General features: G+C 46.3%; 1 protein-coding gene across 1 annotated transcript in view; it reads right to left on the minus strand.

The window, feature by feature from the left end:
• LOC144935424 (atrial natriuretic peptide receptor 1-like) overlaps positions 1 to 18,530 on the minus strand; it is a 56,949-nt gene that overhangs the window by 10,522 nt on the left and 27,897 nt on the right. The window contains exons 14-19 of the mRNA XM_078862047.1: positions 14,374 to 14,529; positions 13,822 to 13,990; positions 13,198 to 13,344; positions 10,604 to 10,727; positions 6,712 to 6,780; positions 4,578 to 4,752 (exon numbers count right to left, since the gene is read on the minus strand). Of these exons, the coding sequence (XP_078718173.1) occupies positions 4,578 to 4,752; positions 6,712 to 6,780; positions 10,604 to 10,727; positions 13,198 to 13,344; positions 13,822 to 13,990; positions 14,374 to 14,529 (840 nt within the window). The remainder of the gene's footprint in view (positions 1 to 4,577; positions 4,753 to 6,711; positions 6,781 to 10,603; positions 10,728 to 13,197; positions 13,345 to 13,821; positions 13,991 to 14,373; positions 14,530 to 18,530) is intronic.

Consider the following 18,530-nt stretch of genomic DNA (forward strand, 5'->3'; position numbering starts at 1 on the left):
AGTCCTTTAGCTAAAACGGATTTCAAACCTTCAGAAATAGGACTGTTACTGCGATTAATTACGACTTTGTTAACATCTAGCTTTTCAATGTGTGGGTCCGGTTTCTTGTTTGAGAGGCGGTTGAATTTGGAAATCAAGTTGTCCTTACATTTAGTCGACATAGCGGCAGCTGAAGAGGCAGTCATTTTTTCCACATGTTCCCAATCCGATGTGGACATTGTTGCACTCAAGGATAAGTGTGATTTGTAGAGTGTCTTGTCTAACTGATCTAGTTCGGTGCGCGTAAGTCTGATTTTCTCTGAGATAAGAGCTAAGCTAGTTCTAGACAGACCAAACAGTTCTCGTTGAAACCTTCTGCAGCCAGGCCACCAAGATTGTACGGCTTGCCAAAGATACATAAAGAAGATACACCTCTTCGTCCCATTGTCTCTACTATCAACTCCCCGACTTACAAACTGGCTCGTTTTTTGTCCGAAATCCTACGGCCTTTCACTGGAAAAACCACCTCTGCAGTACTAAACTCTACTGACCTGGTATCAACAATCAAGGGGATTGCCCTGTCCCCAGACGACCTGCTTGTCAGTTTTGATGTGGTTTCCTTGTTCACCAAGGTGCCTGTGCCTGACACCATCGCAATCATTGAAGACTTGGTTCATCAAGGACTGAATGCTGGGGTACCCCCCCTGGTGAGACACTGCTTAACCAATACATACTTCACCTGGAATGGAACCTTCTACAAGCAAATTGAGGGCACCCCAATGGGCTCCCCCTTATCTCCGGTTGTAGCCAACATCTTCATGGAGAAATTTGAGACGGACGCCATCCAGACTGCCACTCTACGCCCGACCTTATGGAAGAGGTACGTAGACGACACTTTTGTCATCTGGCCACATGGCCGGCCTGCTCTAGACCAATTTCTCGACCATATCAATTCCATACACCCAGCCATCAGATTCACCATGGAAGTCGAAAATGATGGCAAGCTACCCTTTTTGGATGTCCTAATCAAAAGGAGACCTGATGGTTCAATGAGCCACTCTGTCTACAGGAAAGCCACCCACACGGATGCTTATCTAAAACCGGATTCCCACCACCATCCATCCCAGAAGAATTCCCTCATCAAGACTCTATATCATAGAGCCCAATGCATCTCCGACCATGAACACATTTCCAGTGAACTCAAACACGTACGCCAAGCTCTTAAGGCTAATGGTTACTCCGACTACACAATCCGCAAAGCCATCACTCCAACCACCAAGAAGGATCCTGTTGAGGAGCCTTTCAAGACCATCACCTTACCCTACATTGCTGGGGTCACAAAAAAGATCTCCAAAATCCTGATTAAACACAAGATCCAGGTCCGATTCAACACAGTACATAAAATCCGTGATCTGGTACCGTCTGTAAAAGATGTGGTTCCAGACATACAGTACCCTGGTGTCTACAAACTAAGTTGCCTCTGTGGTAGCAGTTACATTGGGGAAACCAAACGACATGTCTCGGACCGCATCCGTGAACATAAAGCTGACCTGAAACACTGTAGGACAAACACCTCAGCCGTGGCAGATCACTGTTACAACTCAGTGGGCTCACATGACATTGACTTCTCCAAGACAGAGGTTCTCTGCAAGCCATCTGGCTATCATGAGAGATTCGTACATGAGGCGATCCACATTTACAAACACAGAGACAATTTTAACCGAGAAGATGGATTCTGGCTTAGCAATCACTGGAAGGACGTAATAAACCATTTTGATACACATTAGGGTGGGTAGAATAATACATAGTGTTATATTAAAAATGTATAAGGTATAGGGTGGTTTATAGCAATACAGTATGTAATTTAATGTTGGTTTTGCCTATGGAAGTATATAGTACGGTATAGACGCGTGTGATGTAAGAGAATAAAGTTTAGATGGAAGCATATTATATAATTTTTTACAACGTAGAATTTTTCATGTATTACTTACTGTTAGTAACTCAGCTTATTGTAGAGTATAGTAAGTTTACTGATGATGCTATGTAGTTTATACTTTAGTTTGTCATGCAGTTTATACTGTAGTTTTTTACGTGGTTGTTTAGTAACTACAGCTACATACTATTAACATTCCTTTCCTTTGTTAATGCTCCCCCCCTTCCCCCCCCCCCTTTGATGCTGCTAATCCTGCATAATGCACGGGCATAGTATTGATTTGGAACCCCCCCCGCCCACCTCCTACGCATTTTCCATATGCTGAATTCCTCTTGATATGCAAATTATTTTGTTTAGGCGCTCTTCTTCCCACCTCCCCCCCCTCTAACCCAGCTTAAATATACGCTCCAAGCTTGGGGTGTTTCATTCTTCGCCTGAGGATGGCTGCTTGCGTTGTGGCCGAAACGTCGTGAGAATTGTTTTATTATGTTTTATTTTTATTATTTTATTACTTCCCTTCTACGTGACTTTACCGAAAGAACCAAGAAGATGTATGTACTGTATGTAAGTTGAATTTCTTTCGCACCGTACGTAGCTAACCATGCTAATCGGAGGTGCGGGGATGGAAAACATACTAAAATTGTCGTGTAGGTATGATGTCAATTGTTTAAGTAAAACCCTCCACCACCCAACAGAGGCAATAAAATGAAGTTGTTACGTGGGAAAATATTCTAAATGATTTGGTTTTTCACCAAAACCGGAGGAGGAATGTTTAAAGTCAAGAAAATGTTGACAATGTTGTACTTTTCGATGGCGATTACAACCAGCAATGAATTCATCAGGTGTTAACCTACACGACGATCTAACCCAACATGAACTAATTACAAATCATAATATTTTGCTCGTGAAAGGACTCTTATACAATTATCAGAATCCTACCCGTGCCTTATTCTGGCTATCTTTCTTGCTGCTTTCATCAGCGTATATGTGTGTGCGTGTAGACCGTAAAGGTGCAGCCCTGCAATAGCTTTATTATGCTCCTGCTGGTGAAAGAGCCTCCACTAGAGGCAGCTCTGGAGAGGATATTTGGCCTACTCTTCCACTCTGGCCACACATGACCTCACCACACACGACCTGCCGATCGACGAACTTTCATACCGCTAAGGTGGTCATAAAAACCTTCCCCATTATTGCAAATCTCAATTCTATTTATTGTACCGTACTATTGATCCATCCACACCAAACCCCCACTGCCTACCTCCACGCGGGCTTGGCTGCGCGTAGCAAAAAATACAAATTTTATTCCATAACGAGCTTTGGCGCACGGTGACATCCAAACGCCGAGCGCGGCGGTAAGCACTTCCTACCGAGCTACGACAACGTTGAAAGACATTAAAAGTGGCTGCGCCCTCCTCCTGTAGCATTTGGGTCCCGTTGCTTCTCCCCCCCCCCCCACCCTTAACTGCGTAAGACGTGAGCTGATCAGCCGGTGGTTGAGCTCAAGCCTTCCAGACAGGCGTCGCTGTGATGCGTGCGACCATCGCACGCACTACGCACCCCAGGGGGTGGACACGCGCACGCAGTCTGCACGCGTGTGCACGCGTTGCCCTGTTTTGCACGTGGGGGCTGGAGTAAAATACGCGTCTCCTCTCCGGGCACTGGGACCCTGGGCTCGCTTTCAGCAGCCTGCGTAAGTTACGAAACTATGGGAGGGGGGGGGGGTTTCTTGCCCAAATTAACTTAGAATGTTGGCGAGTTGTAAAGCGGCATATCTTCTGCCAGACCGGGCATACAATACATTGTTTCTGGCAGCAGGAAGGCCACACCAGCAACTGGCACAACAGCAACGGCAACAACAAAAGGACGCGGTGCGACTCGGTGGTGGGGTTGACGGACCACACGGAGATGGAGCTAGCATGTGCGTATCACATCTCCCATCATCGGGACAATGAGTTTCTTTCGGAGGCAAAAGGTTGCCATGACGCTTATCAGAGCATTGTTCAGACATCGTACCGTGAAAACCTACATCAGCACTACCAATACATTACATTTTATTTCACTGCATGTACCGTATTGTTAGAGAGAAATTGGGTCTCGGGACCAAAGCAGCTTCAAGGGCCCTAGATATCAGGGGGGGGAATGGATCCACCAAACATCGATTGAGTGATTGTACATACAGTACACTTAATTTCACCGGCTTCCACCACTACATCTCCATCTTACAACTCTCCCACCTCGCCGTGTCTCTCTATAGCACCTGCATCGATACCGCTATCTTTTGTGTGCATCCCTCTTCGAACCACATCTCTGTTTCATCATTAGACCTCCTTTGCCAGTACCAAAATATAGGGGTTTTCCCCTTTTTTTGGCAACACAACTGAAGCCTTGTAAAAAGGGTTTTGTTGCTAGCAAAAAGGGTTAAAACCCTATTATTATTATTATCACATCTCTGTTGCCTACATCTCTTCTGCCGCATCTCTTTTTCTTCCTACGCAACCTTCTGTTATCTTACTCGGTGTTCACAAACCGAAGGCGAGAGTGGGGGTGGGTAGGGGGCATCCCCCACAAATAAACTTCTGCTCACAGACCACCACTGGGCTCGCACCGCCGCTCCCCTCCCAGCATCCGCTCCCACAAACGCGCCCACCACGTGGTCCCCGCTGACCGGAGTGGATGCCGATGCGAAGCAGCAGCCTCTGCGCGGGCCGGTGGCGGATGTGGAAGCAGCGCACGGCGGAGAGCAGTGCGAGCGCCATGCGCGCCACCTCGATGGCGTGCCGCCTGCCGTTGTGCACGGGCAGCCCCGACACCACCATGTAGGCGTCGCCGATCGTCTCCACCTGGTGGCGGCGCGTCCAACAGTGCGTGGGTTATTGCTCGCTACCCCCCCCCGTCCATTTCAAATTCAATCATTTGTTTGGCGTCGTTGTGGAGAATGTAAATGACGACGTTAAATCCGCACACAATACGTCAACCTCGCATATCCGTCTCGCTGCGTGACAAAAACAGCGTTTCTTACACAATCATCAGCCGTACGGCCTTCTGGGAGTGCTGTTAATTTGGGCAGCATTGTCTCAATACGAGCAAACTCTGCCCCGGTTTCGGCACTCAAGTGTCTCATCAGCAGTGTCAGGCTTGCTTGAATAAATGCTGGTGAACTTCCATTTTTTGAGGCAAAGACGTTATGGGGTCCCTTGCCTGTAAGATTGAGACTTCACGATTATTGATTCAAGCAAGCCTGACTGCCAATGAGAGCATGTATGTCGAAACCCGGCCATTTATTTCTTGTTCATTTATTTGTACTTTTTTTTCAGTCATTCATCTAAGCTGGTGGTGGCGGTGCCGTAGAGCAAAATACCGCGACGTTGAAAAAAACAGCGCCGAAGCCAATCGCTAAGCCGACGCACGTGTACATCCATGTTGTCAATCCACTGCTGAACGAGGGCCTCCCCACACCATGCCTGTGGCCCCGCTGCATTTGCACAGCCTGCACATTCGAAAGCTATATTCATGGGAGGAAAATCTGCGATCCTCCAAATATGGGAGGTAATTTGGGTTTTTTTGTAAAATGTTTTTTTCTCGGTGGCTCCAGTGCCCCACCGAGTGCCCACCGCCCCCAATACCAGGGCCCATGGCCGCTGTGGATGCCGGGATTCAGAGAGATTGAGTGCTCCTCGCCCTCCACCCTACAGGGGCCTCATCGTCCGCGTGCCCTGCCACGAGCGCTCACCGTCTGCCAAGGAAAGCTCTGGTAACCGAATACAAAAATCGTTAAGTGAAGGGGAAAAAAAAGTTGGTTCCTTGCCGTGTGTTTTTTAAACCATCCGCGTGGAAAAGTTCTTGCCTTCAGGTTTGGCAGGAGGGTGAAGCCCTCATTTTTCACCTGCCTCTGAACCCCACTACTGCCATCACCTCCTCTGCCACCACCTCTTCACCACTGACACCTTCGCAATCAACCCCTATAACCATCACCACCAACACCACCACTGTTATTACCTCCATAATCACTCCACCACCATGTCCACCTCCTCCTGAACACGCATCTCAACCCTGGCGCCTCTGGCTACCAAAGTTCCCACTCCATGGCCACATTTTCATTCCTACGATCACGACCACTACTACAGCAATCGCCAGCATTACCACCTAAATGACCACCACTACCACCACCACGACTGCCAATCCCATTGACAACTGCCACTACAAAAATAAATCCCCATCTTGGTTGATGAAGCAATCGGGCTTTTAGGCCAATGCATGTATGGCAGTATAGAAAGTAGGCTGCTGCTGAGCGGTCTGTATGAATGTTTGAGTTTTATCCTCTCCTGCGCGATAGTTTTCTTCAGGCACTCCGGTTTCTCGCTGTCGCAAGGTTCACGTGCCTGCTGATTGCGAGGCATCCGCTCATTTCCTTTCATTACACGCGAGGTTTAAGGGTCCCCACATTCCTGATGAATACAGGGAAACTTGGTAACACAGACAGCCACACAGACGGACAGTTGTATATAGAGATGGACAGACGTGTGGACATAAGATACAGAGCTGTACAAGATTGACAGACAGACTAAGATGCAGACAGAACAGGTGTATGTCTGCCTGCCTCGCAAACTGGCAGACAGCCATCAGATGGACAAACAGACCCGGGGAGACGGGCATGTACACATACAAATAAGCAAAATAAATAGATTTGCAAACAGGCAGAAAGGGCAAGAGAAGGAAACAGGCAGGTACGTGCACATGGAGAGGGCAGATGCACGAACAGACACGTTACCCGCAGACAGACGGCGCAATACGAGGCTCACCTTGTACACATCAAAGTTGTCGATTATTGCGTCGAAGCAAGTGTAAAGGTCGTTCAGGAAGGCCACCACCTGGGAACAAAGGCAAGGACACGCGCCCGAGTGAGGGATTAATCAAGGCAGGACGTGCGTTGAGACGAGACCGTCTCCACTCATGCCCATGAAAGGTCCTGTCTGAACAGAGCGGATAACATCGCGTCTTTATTTGGGTTTCCACATGGCAAGAATTGACACGCGTCCAGTATTGACTTTGCTAAGTTTGTTTGTTTTCGTAAAAATGTACGCGAGTTTGTCTGAATGTAACGTTTGCAGGGTTTTTGTTAAAAAAAATAATAATTCTAAAACGATGCCGTTGTCGCGGTTTGACGGAACGCCGAAGTGCAGCGTCGTCAAAGCACGATCGTCGTTTCGCTAAAAAGACGCCGTTGTCGCTGCCGCCCGTCGCCCTTTGTGCCGCAATTTTTTCAAGGCTTTGTCAGCGTCTTAACATACTAACAGACTTTCGATTTAAAGCTTTCGTGACTGCAGGGATTCATCTTCTTGGTTCTTTCGGTAAAGTCACGTAGAAGGGAAATAATAAAATAATAAAAATACTACATAATAAAATAAAATTCTCACGACGTTTCAGTCACAACGCAAGCAGCCGTCCTCAGGTGAAGAACAGGGCTGTCGGAAAGACAGCGTCAGACCTGTTCTTCACCTGAGGATGGCTGCTTGCGTTGTGACCGAAACGTCGTGAGAATTGTATTTTATTATGTTTTATTTTTATTATTTTATTATTTCCCTTCTACGTGACTTTACCGAAAGAACCAAGAAGATACTAACAGACTCTTTTGGATATACATTTTCTTGGTAGTGCTGCAACAGATTTCATTTTGTTGAGCAGGTAGGCTCACACGCCAAGAATAGGAAAGTATACAAACTCATGTATTCTTGCGGTGCAATATTGGTAACAGCACGCATATTCTGACCTCTGCTCGGTGTCTCCACGTGGAAACACAATACGCAAATATAAGTCCAATGATCCCTGGGTTTTCTACACCAATTTTATCCAACAATATTTGTTTCAACAAACAGATTCTGATAATTGTCACTGGTGTTGTCCGTGAGCTGGGGAATCGAGCTCTGGTCGCCGGTTTTCGTAACGTTATAACATTATAACATGCATTTTGACACGCGCATTCAACACGCACTGACACCCATGGGCTCACGTTTTAACGCACGTGCTGCAATTGAATTCTGGTGAGCAGAATACACTTTTACTTTTTCTTAACAAAATGTTTTTGTCATTCTTGTTGACGGACGCTACAAAACTGGGCACTGGTGTTTGTCAGCTGTGTGCTACGTTTCAGAGAGAATGGTTTCAGGGTTTTGTAGTTTCTGTGAAAAACGTGAAGTGTCCTCAGATGGACGGATGGACGAGCGTAATGTTTATCCAAGCACATGTGTGATGCAGTGATGACACTATCGCCGAGGCACGGGCAGGGAGACAAAACAATGAAAGCCTCTGATGTTACCGAAGCCATCCTCACAAGTTGCCGATGGGATCTCGCGCACTCTGAACGACAATGCTGTTTTTTTTTCAAATCTATATTAAGCTTCCCCAATTTTTTGTTAGTTTATGGAGTATTTCATATTCATGTACTCTGGTGTGAAAATAATCACTGTGGTTTCATTTTAGAGTAAAAGGTGACGATACAAAAGCGTATTTGAAACACGATGTGTTTATAAGGGTCACGAGTTGAAAATATTTAACCAATAACATTATCTTAAAATTATATTCGCACAGCGCTAAAATGCAGAAGCATCTCTAGGGCAAACCCACGTGCATATAAATGGAAATAAAATAGCCTGGCCTTCGTCATAAAACTGTATTTCTTGGAAAATTCTATTCTATTCTTGCCTATGACAATATATTCAGGAGCTAAGTGCCAATATCGAGGTCTGCTGGCCATGACGAGAGGGCTTCAGCAGGGAGAGTTTGTGGAGTTTTGCTGTTTCTCCTCCTCCTCTGCTGAAGGAGCGCAGACCACAGTGGGGTTACTATGCGGTCCATAGTTTGTGTTGTATGGTCACGGTTGAACTACTCTGTCTTGTCTTTAATTTCCCACGAATGACGGAGATGTGCACATTGTCCTGTTCATGTTGTGATGCGGTTGATGGTTCCAATCAGTGGCAGTTGCATTTCCTAGCGAAGAACAGTCGAACAAAAAGTCCCAATCTTCCTTTCCTCTCTGTCACAGCTAATGACCCCTTGTTGCTATTATTATTATTATTTTACTAACCCCGTTGTATAAAGTATAAATTCGCTGACGCAGCGACTTTATTCATTATAAATGGGAATATGCAACCATAAAAAACCATAAAATATCATTAAATGCAACAACATAAAAAACATAAACCAAAATTTAAAAAACAGTTATTATCAGTTTGTAAAATTAACATCTGATTGCAATTTTTTTTCATAGAATATTGACAAATGTGGCCTCGGTAAACCCAGATTAACATGGGAAGGCTACAGAACAACGACAGCGGCCGTAGAGTATGCGGAGAGTTAATGAACTTCAAAGGTTACAAGAAAAACCTTCTCATTCTCTGATGCTGCAATATTGAGGCAATCAGTGGATGAACCTTTGTTGGATAATACATTATGATAATTTACTGTTCTTTGTCAATCCAATGCCAGATAAAGCCATGCTCATGTCAGTCATGGGGGTTGTTTAACCAAACGTGACCACACCGTGGCCAGGAATCAAACCTCCAGCCACCGGCTTCATAGTGCAGTGCACTAACCAGAGTGCCAACAATATACCCCCCCCCCCCACCCACGTCTTCATTATTAATGACAAACGTTCTCATCCTAGGACAGACGCCTTTCCGGTCAGCAATAACAAACATACAACATACACGATCGTGAACTGAACAGGCAGTCCACTCATCTCTGAGCTTCAGTTCTATGAAGGTCAGCTTTTGTTTGGGCCCACTCACTGGCTCACTGGGTCTCTGACTCACCAGGAGGGGTGTGGCCACCAAACCCCGGCTACAAAGACATCCAGTGAGCGTCAGCCAAGCGCCAGGGTCCCGTCAGGCTCCGTGGGAGTGGGAGTGGTCTACCACAGGTTCGTGTGATGTCTCCTCACGCCCGTGTCGATCAACGCAACATGCGTGGCACCAAGCACCGTGTCACTGGACTACGCAAAGTGCGTAAAATTAGAAAACTCTTGTGTGACATTCGATTTACGAATTTGTTTGATTTTAGAATGACAAGATCAGAGGCAATTTAAATACATCATTGAACTTCTGTTCTGTATCTGCGTGTACAAAATAAAGAGTCCTTCCGAACGAATACTAGCCACAGCATTTGTTTCATCAAGAAAACTCTGGACCGGTTTTATCTTTTTGGGTCTCATCAGTGAAGTGATGTTTGATGATTAAATACTGTGCGGTTGCCCCAGGGGTTATTGATCAGACCACTCCCCCTTCTCCACGTGGCACAAAAAGCTATTGGTATCTGAAATTTGCAAAGAATGATGTGTAGCTAGAGGTCGGGGTGAGTGGTTGTCGTGTGCGAGTGAGACATGGCGAGTGACTGTGGTGTGGTGGATGGATGTGGTGAGCGGACTGTGTTGAGTGGATGGTTGCGGTGAGTGGCACACGGTGAGTGGTGAGTAGCCCGTGGTGAGTGAATGGATGTGGTGAGTGGATGAATGTGGTGAGCGGACTGTTGAGAGGATGGTTGCCGTGAATGGCGCACGGTGAGTAAATGCAGAGTGTGGATGCGGCGAGTGGACACTTGTGGTGAGTGACCTGTGCTAAGTTTATGGTTGCGGCGATTGTCCCGCGGTGAGCGAACTGAAGAAGCGCGCGATGGGATCTCGCATCGCGCGGTGAGCACCTGCATGGGCGTGCTCTGGGCCGACATGGCCGTGAAGCCCACGATGTCGCTGAGGTAGATGGTGACGTTGTCGAACGCCTCGGCCGGCACCGTCTCCCCGCGCTTGAGCTGCTCGGCCACCGAGCTGTGGCCACACACGAGGAGTGCCCCAGGCCGGTTCACCGATCGCCGATTCCCAACGAGCCCCGCGCATCGATCCCGCGTGACTTGATCACTGGGACGCTTCACGAATCCCAAGCAACCTCAGAAATATACCCGCCGACTATTTATTGTGTCCTAATTCTCACTAGGAAGTGGTTAGTGTGCCTTGCCTGCTCTAGATTGGTTATCACACGCTACGGGAGGGCAACTTATTCGGTTCGCTGATGATGGGGATCATAATAATAATTTAAACTTGTAACGCATCGCACAGGATTCGCTCGCTCTCGAAGACAGAGAATAACTCAGAGGCCCAAAGAGAAACCGCAGCGAAGCTGGGAAAGGCAGTTACATGGTGAGCTGACGCCAATACCATTTACATACGTTTGGTTTTTGGCCAATAATTACATTAAATATGAATGACGTGCAAACACTCATTAATTAGCTGATAATACCTTAATATATAGAGGACCACAGGGCTTGGGTTGGAATTTGGCGTAAGCTCACCATGTATGTATGAATGTATGTTGAACTTTTTTCACACTGTACGTAGTCAACTGTGCTAATTGGAGGTGCGGGGAAAATAAGTTTTAAAGAAATTAGTTTTCAATCTCCTCTTCTTGATTTAATCAACAACACTTTCTGGACACATTCTATTCTGAAATACCACGTTTTTTATCCTGTATGCGAGGAAACCAGAGAAAATACACATATACTAAGGGGTGACATTGAATATATCCATCTCCTGGTCAACTCACAGCCCCATAGTTGCCTGCAACACCTGGCAAATCCCGGTGGTTACCCAACACTGCTTAGCTTCCGATATATTTGACGAGAGGGAACGCGTTCTAGGTGATTTGGTCGAAAGGCGTTATCTGGACATGGTACCTGCTAAAATGGCTTCTCTATTGCCTGCGGAAGAGGTAGATGATAAACGGGATGCACCGTTTTCAAAAGGAACAGATCGGCATTCTAATTGAGAAGAGACAGATAGGAGAGATGTAATCTTGATTTGAAGCTTTCGTGGCTGCAGTAATCCATACTGCAGGAGAGATGTAAAAGAGCACTCGATTCACAACAAAAGCTAAATACACTCATTCCTCGTCATCGCGAGCCTGCGTGCTCATGACTAACGCACAGCAGGATGCAACGGGGAGGCTAAGGACGTACTCGTGACGTCAGTGTGCGGGTCGCCAAGCGGAGAAGTGATGTATTATTTATAGACGCAGCGCAGATACCGCACGTAACACCCCGGTAATTTTCTACTCGCGAGCTCTTGATGATGATGATAATAATAATAAATTGACAAACGTGTTGCCGGCTCTCAGCCACCTGACTATCAGCCTAATCAGTGCAATAGCCCACTGGAAAATGGTCTCATTTCCTCCCGTAAATTAATATTTTTTGCTCTTCGGTCCATGAAGGTTTAACTAGCCTTTGCCATCCGCGATCTGTGCAGTGGTCAAGCCATACAATTCTACACAAGGTTGACCAGATTTTTTAAAATATATATTTGTTCAAATGAAATTGTGTGGGGTAAATCGCTCGGTTAAAATGATTCTGAGTCACTGATTTAAATTAACCCCGTGTTTGGGACAAAAGAAGAGAACTCATTCTCCGCGTTTCACAGCGTGTCTCGTATTGCTGTGCGCAGTCTCCCCCTGTGAATGGGATGTAGTGGGTTCAAACAAATCAATTTCCAGCCTTTTTCAATCCACCGCTGGGCGAAGGCCTCCGCACACCTTGCTGGTCGTGTGGCTGCCTCATGAAAGGGAGCCTGCACACTTTTACCCAAGAATCCCTTCGGAAAACCAGCGGTGACACCACGGGATCAACGTGGAAAGGAGACATGATTCCAAGAAAACAAAGCAGGGCAGAACATTAGCATAACCTCACCTAAGCCATTGTAATAAAAAAAAACATTTCATACTAAAAAAATAACCACCAAAAAATCAACCACGGCATGGGACGACCTTCATCCAACAGTGGCTTAACAAAAAACTTGAATACGATAATTATTGTATGAATTATCATTTCATTATCATAATAGTATTACGTTCAGACATAAAACACAGGGAGCTGTACAGAGGGAATGGAGCAGGAGTGGTGAGCCCCCCCAGACCGGGGGGGGGGGGGGGAAGGCGTATAACTCATGAAGATGCGCTTCTGCAGCGGTCTGGATTGCTCTTCCTTCCGATATTAGGAAGCCACTGAAGCTATGCACTCTTAAATCTAGATTTACAACTCATGTCTTCAGAACCTCTTTTTGTGTTTAGTTTGATGTCCTTCCCCCGCACCTCCGTTTCGCGCGGTTGGTTACTTACGGTGCGAAACAATTTCAACAACATACATACAAGAGCGGGGACGTGGATTCAAACTGAACTGGCAGGCTGGCCAGGGGCTGTTCCTGGGTCGCCAGGCCAGCTTGGCAGTGGCCGTGGGGAAACCAGACTCACTGGGGCAGGATCTGGTAGAGCAGAGCCTCGGCCTTGCCCTTCTCCTCCAGGTAGGCCTGTGTTCGCTCCTCCACCAGCTCCTCCAGGTTGTTGGCGTACTGCTCCATCCGTGACAGCAGATTGTCCAGGATGGTGCCACTGCTCTCCCTGTGATTACATTGTCAGAGACACCCTGCTATTGTTTATTTTTGTCAACATTGCAAATGTTACCGTCATGAAATTTAGGTCGATGCCAATGCAACATTTTTGGTTTGAAAATGTCCAATATTTTGGTGTGATAACTCGCATCGTCATCAACATCACCACAACTTGTAATTACAATAACAACTACATTATCAGCAGAAATACATATGTAATCTCTTAGCAATATACCCAATGCTTTCTCAAGTCCTGCCAAAATATACAAGATTTCTGGTGAACATCTACTGTGCCTATTCGAGAAGATGTGGATCTGGTGGACATTACTCGTTGAACATCTACAAGAGGACCTGGGTTTGGTGGGCATCCCCTGATGAACCTGAGATCTCTGTGACGTCATACACCATGACTTCCCATGGGACTGAGATCTCGTGAACATCACGTGCTGATCCTCTGCAAGAGAATTTTTACGTGAAGACATATCACCTGCTGAACTTCTGCAAGAGGATCTTGATCTGGTGAAAGTCGGGCCTCTCCGTCGACTCCTCGGCCCAGCAGCGCTGCATGAGGTGGCCCAGCTCCTCGGAGTGTCCCCCGGGGTCCACCGTGGGCCGCAGGTAGGGCCACTCGCCCTGCTTCACCCGCTGAACAATCTCTGCTCACGCAGCAACGCAGATGCGACCCGGTGATAGATGAATGCAGTGAACGAGCTCATCCTTCAGGTGTACTTTCATGCCACGTGTAGTGGCGAAGGCCCACTTGCCAGAGGTAACAGAGCTACAGAGCTAAGTGTTATGGGTTAATAGGCTAGAGTTATTGGCACCCGACTTTCTGCTCATTGTTGCAAACATCGCTCCTCTACCGTGCTGCTGCTGTTGATCACCACAATACAACTACGACGACTGCAAAGCCAGAGATCCGATTTTAACCATACAGACCATGGCCATGGTGGCTACTGGTCAGATACCTACTACGCCAGTGTACCGGCAGACCCAGGAAAACAATCAGCAGGACATTAAATCCCTGGAACTCACACACCTTTGGCCGTGAGGTGGTTGGCCTCCAGGTAGAAAGGTCCGCTGCGCAGGGCGATCTCCTGCAGGATGATGGCGAAGCTGTAGACGTCTCCCTTCTGCGTTCCGCGCGGAGCCACTTCCTCCATGCGCAACAGCTCCGGCGCCGTCCACAGGCGCTCTGGGGGGGACACGGGCAATGCACGCAGACGCGCAGCCAAAAGAACAAGTCAGCTTTTCATTTTTAAATCACTTGGGGACTCAATTCAAAAGTCTGGGGAAATAACTCATCTTGTTGGAATCAAAAGCGGCCTGTTTTTATTTGTATGGTTGAGAGCGTGAATACTCCCACCTCTTCCAGTGACATCTGGCCAGTGCGGAAGAGTAGGCCAAGTACCGTCTAGAGGGGGGTCTCTCATGTAGGCCCTTCTGCCAGCAGTTACTGACGTGAACAAGCAAAAACAATGGGTTTAGTTTCATAGAAACTGCTGGTATCATGCTATATGCCTTATGGTTTGTTTTTTTTATCATCACAGTGTGTTCCAAATTAGAGCTGTCTCTAATTCAGAGGGTTTCCAACCTATGGTCCGCAGACCCCTGGTGAGCCACGAGGCTACTACAGGGGGTTCGTGGAAAAAATAATAATCATTAAAAAAACATTCTCACCAAGGAAATGTACAATTTCAGACAACTACGAGCAGCATGTGGTGGTCGGCGAAATGTGTGGGGGTTGAAAATGGGTCCGCACACTCAGAAAAGGTTACGAACCGCTGCTCTAATTGAACCGAATGTGTCACGTGTAATTTCTCCCTTAAAATATTCACCTGCGTATGGAATTAATTTATTATGAAAAGAAGAACATGGAATTTTTATTAGATTATTATGAGCGTACGTTTTTGAAAGGTCGTATAATTGTTTTTATCCAACACATTTTGTACTTTCTGGTGGTGGAGGGTTATCGTAAAAAAATGACATTATACTTACAAGATGTAACGCAAAAGTAACAATTAACGAATCATAACATCCGTCGTGAAAGCCTACATAAAAAAATTAGCCATCATATTTTATTAATAGGTGCTCGCTATCAGCCCTTGCCTCAACAGTTCGAATGGCTACACGGGGGAATTTATTATTTTTAATGTTCCATGGGTCTGTACCGACATGTGTAGATCTGCACCTGTGTGTGGATGCCCATTTGTGTGTACCTATGAGGTTATTAACAGGGGATTGTCATTACACACAGCATATATACGCCATTTATATCATGTGCGCTAAAGGTACTCGCATTGTGCTCACATTGTATGATGGGGGTGGTTTCAGTTTTTTTGCGTCAATATACTAAATGCCTCTGTTGATATGTAAACTCTTACTTTAACATAGCCACTTTCGTGACCAGTTACATGCTAATTCCTCACATTAACATCATGCTAATCTTCCAGTTACATGCTAATTTCTGACTTTAACATCCTGCTAATTCTCTCACATTAACACAGCTTATTCAATGCTAAATTATTCTGTTGACATGTAAACTCCTTTGTCAAGGCGCTCTTCTCCTCCCACCCAGCTTAAAAGACGCTGCCAAGCTTAGCAGTGTTCATTGGAGCGCTGTCTTTCAGACAGCTCTGTCTTCACCTGAGGATGGCTGCTTGTGTTGTGGCCGAAATGTCGTGAGACTTTTATTTTATTATGTTTTATTATTTTATTATTTCCCTTCTACGTGACTTTACCGAAAGAACCAAGAATATTGTGCTCACATGTTGCGACGGCCCTTATTCACGACGTACAGCATGTGCGCACTTCGGTTCTCTTGGCCTTGACGACGACAGCCCGCGGCTTCACAAAGCGAGAAGTTAAAAGGCCTCTTGGGAATGTGTTTAGCTGGGGCTGCTGGATGCGTCAGTGTTGTCCTCCTGGCCGGATGTGTCTAATGGCAGAGCTTAGTATTTTTGAGCATACGTGCACACACACACACACACTCCCTCTCTTTCTCTCCTGCTCTCTCTCTCTCGCTCTCTTTCTTTCTCTATCGCTCTCATTCTCATGCTCCCCTCGTTCTCTCTCTCTCTGTGTCACTTGGTCTCGCTCACTCTCTCCTTGCTCTCTCATTCTCGCTCTCTTTTTTTTACGATCAGTGGAAACAAGAAGATGCTCGGTGTATTCGGCACTTTGCTTCGTTCATCATTTCGTAATTTTTTTTTATTTAAATGTTTTAACTTTGCTTTATGTAAACCCCCACCTCTCGCTCACTCTCTCGCTCACTCTCTCCGACGGCCTCCGACGGGTAGCTCATATCATTCTCGCTCTCTCTTGGTCTCTCTCTCTCTCTCTAGCTCTCCCACTTCCTCACCTCTCTCGTTCTATCGGTAAAACATCGGTTCTGTGTTTGTCAACTTCAGTTTGATCATCACTTGGGCTTTTTGTTGTGTTTTTTTTATGGAATATATCACTCTCTCTATCTCACTCTTACGCTCAGCCCCCACCTCTCTGTTATTCGCGATGCTTCGTTTGAGCCGCACGCTCGCTCAAGTTGGGTCACAAAACTGGCAAGGGTGGTGCGCGTCGAGGCAGACAGTGAAGGAAGGATTATCCCAGTAGCAAAAGTAGCTACAAATGCTACGGGCCTCGCACTTTCAAGGGCCCCGCGCTAAATGCTTTCAAGGTATCAATTCCGGGTCAGTGATTCTGCACTTGCTCTATTACTATAGTACTATACTGCCTTAAACTTTTAGGAACGACTGGGTGTTTAAGGTTAGCGAATTGTCGTATTATCTGGCTGTATAGCAAATGAAAAAAAATACAATTACTTTACTATGCAAGTTAAAAATGTATGTGTTTTAATATGTACGTTTTTTTTATTTAGGGCCCCTTTATAACATATGCTACAGGCCCCACACTAGCTTAATTCGGCACTGGATGCAGCGCAAATTCAAATAAACATGGGCGTCGCTGCCCTCCCTGGAAAAGCGGCGTGGAATGGGAAATGAAGCCACGGGCAGCTGCATCAACATTATGAATATCGCATTTTAGAAAATGCTTTTTTTTATTCGCACTCAATTTTATTTTGAAAATAATTGTGCCAAGCATTGGTGCTAGTGCTACCATTGGCCGCAGTGTGAAAAAAGTAACTGATGGGAGGCCTGCTTCAACAACACAGCGACAGCGAATTGTGACGATTTATCGAATCGCTTAGGGGAGGCAGGAAAAAGAGATCCTCTCTGAGGAATTGGCCAAATATCCCGAGGAGGATCCTCTTGAAAAAGAGTCTTGCGATGCAATAAAGTTTTGTTAGGCAAATAAATGAAGGTCTTCGTATGAAGCAGACTCCACAGCATGCGGTTCTGAGAGATAAAAACAACACACGTCTCGTATTTTTCAGAGATTATTGGACGCTTGAACTCAATCAGCGGCCATGATAGGAAATTAACAATTGCAAATTCAATTTGTTGCGTGTGAATGTGTAATGTGGGGAGCGGTGTTGTAGCGGTCAGCACGCTGACTCACGGCCAACACCAGTGACGATTATCTGGACCGGTGCTGGGCCTCCCCAAGGTCGACTCAGCCTAAAATGAGTATCTAGTGCGATTTGTAGTAAACATCGCCACTCGGGAGACAAAGGCGGTCGGGCGTGGTGCTGGCCACGCACCCCCTCGTGTGCCGTGTCGGCCCTCATAGGTGCTCGCTAACAGCACTTGCCCCAACAGTATATCCAGGCTATATGGGGGATATTTGTATTTTGTGTGAATGTGCACTTTTAATGTGCATATAGCCTGGCACAAGTGCCGTAGTGACGTCACCGTCACTTAGTGGCGAATGGTGGTTGTTTTGTGAATGTGCGACTTGTTAAAGGCTATATGGGCATCTTTTGTCTTTGTGTAGATGTTTGTATGTGTAGCTGTGGTATTGGTGTGTACAGAGGGTGTGATGTGTGTGTATGTTGGTGAATGCAATAAAAACACATTGAAGGTACATTTTAAATATTTTCACACGGCGCGTGTCTTAATAAAGAATGACATTCCCCACTCCCTGCCAGGTCAGGTAGAGAGAGCGAGAGAGAAAACTTGCAATGGAATATGATTTGAAAAATGTAACACACCACGCAAAGATCCCCCGCATAGCCTAATAGACTGTTGGGGCAAGTGATGAGCAAGCACCAATGATGGCTGGCACAAGCATACGAGGGGG

Source organism: Lampetra fluviatilis, chromosome 13, assembly GCF_964198595.1.
Source record: "Lampetra fluviatilis chromosome 13, kcLamFluv1.1, whole genome shotgun sequence".
Classification (NCBI taxonomy): Eukaryota; Metazoa; Chordata; class Hyperoartia; order Petromyzontiformes; family Petromyzontidae; genus Lampetra; species Lampetra fluviatilis.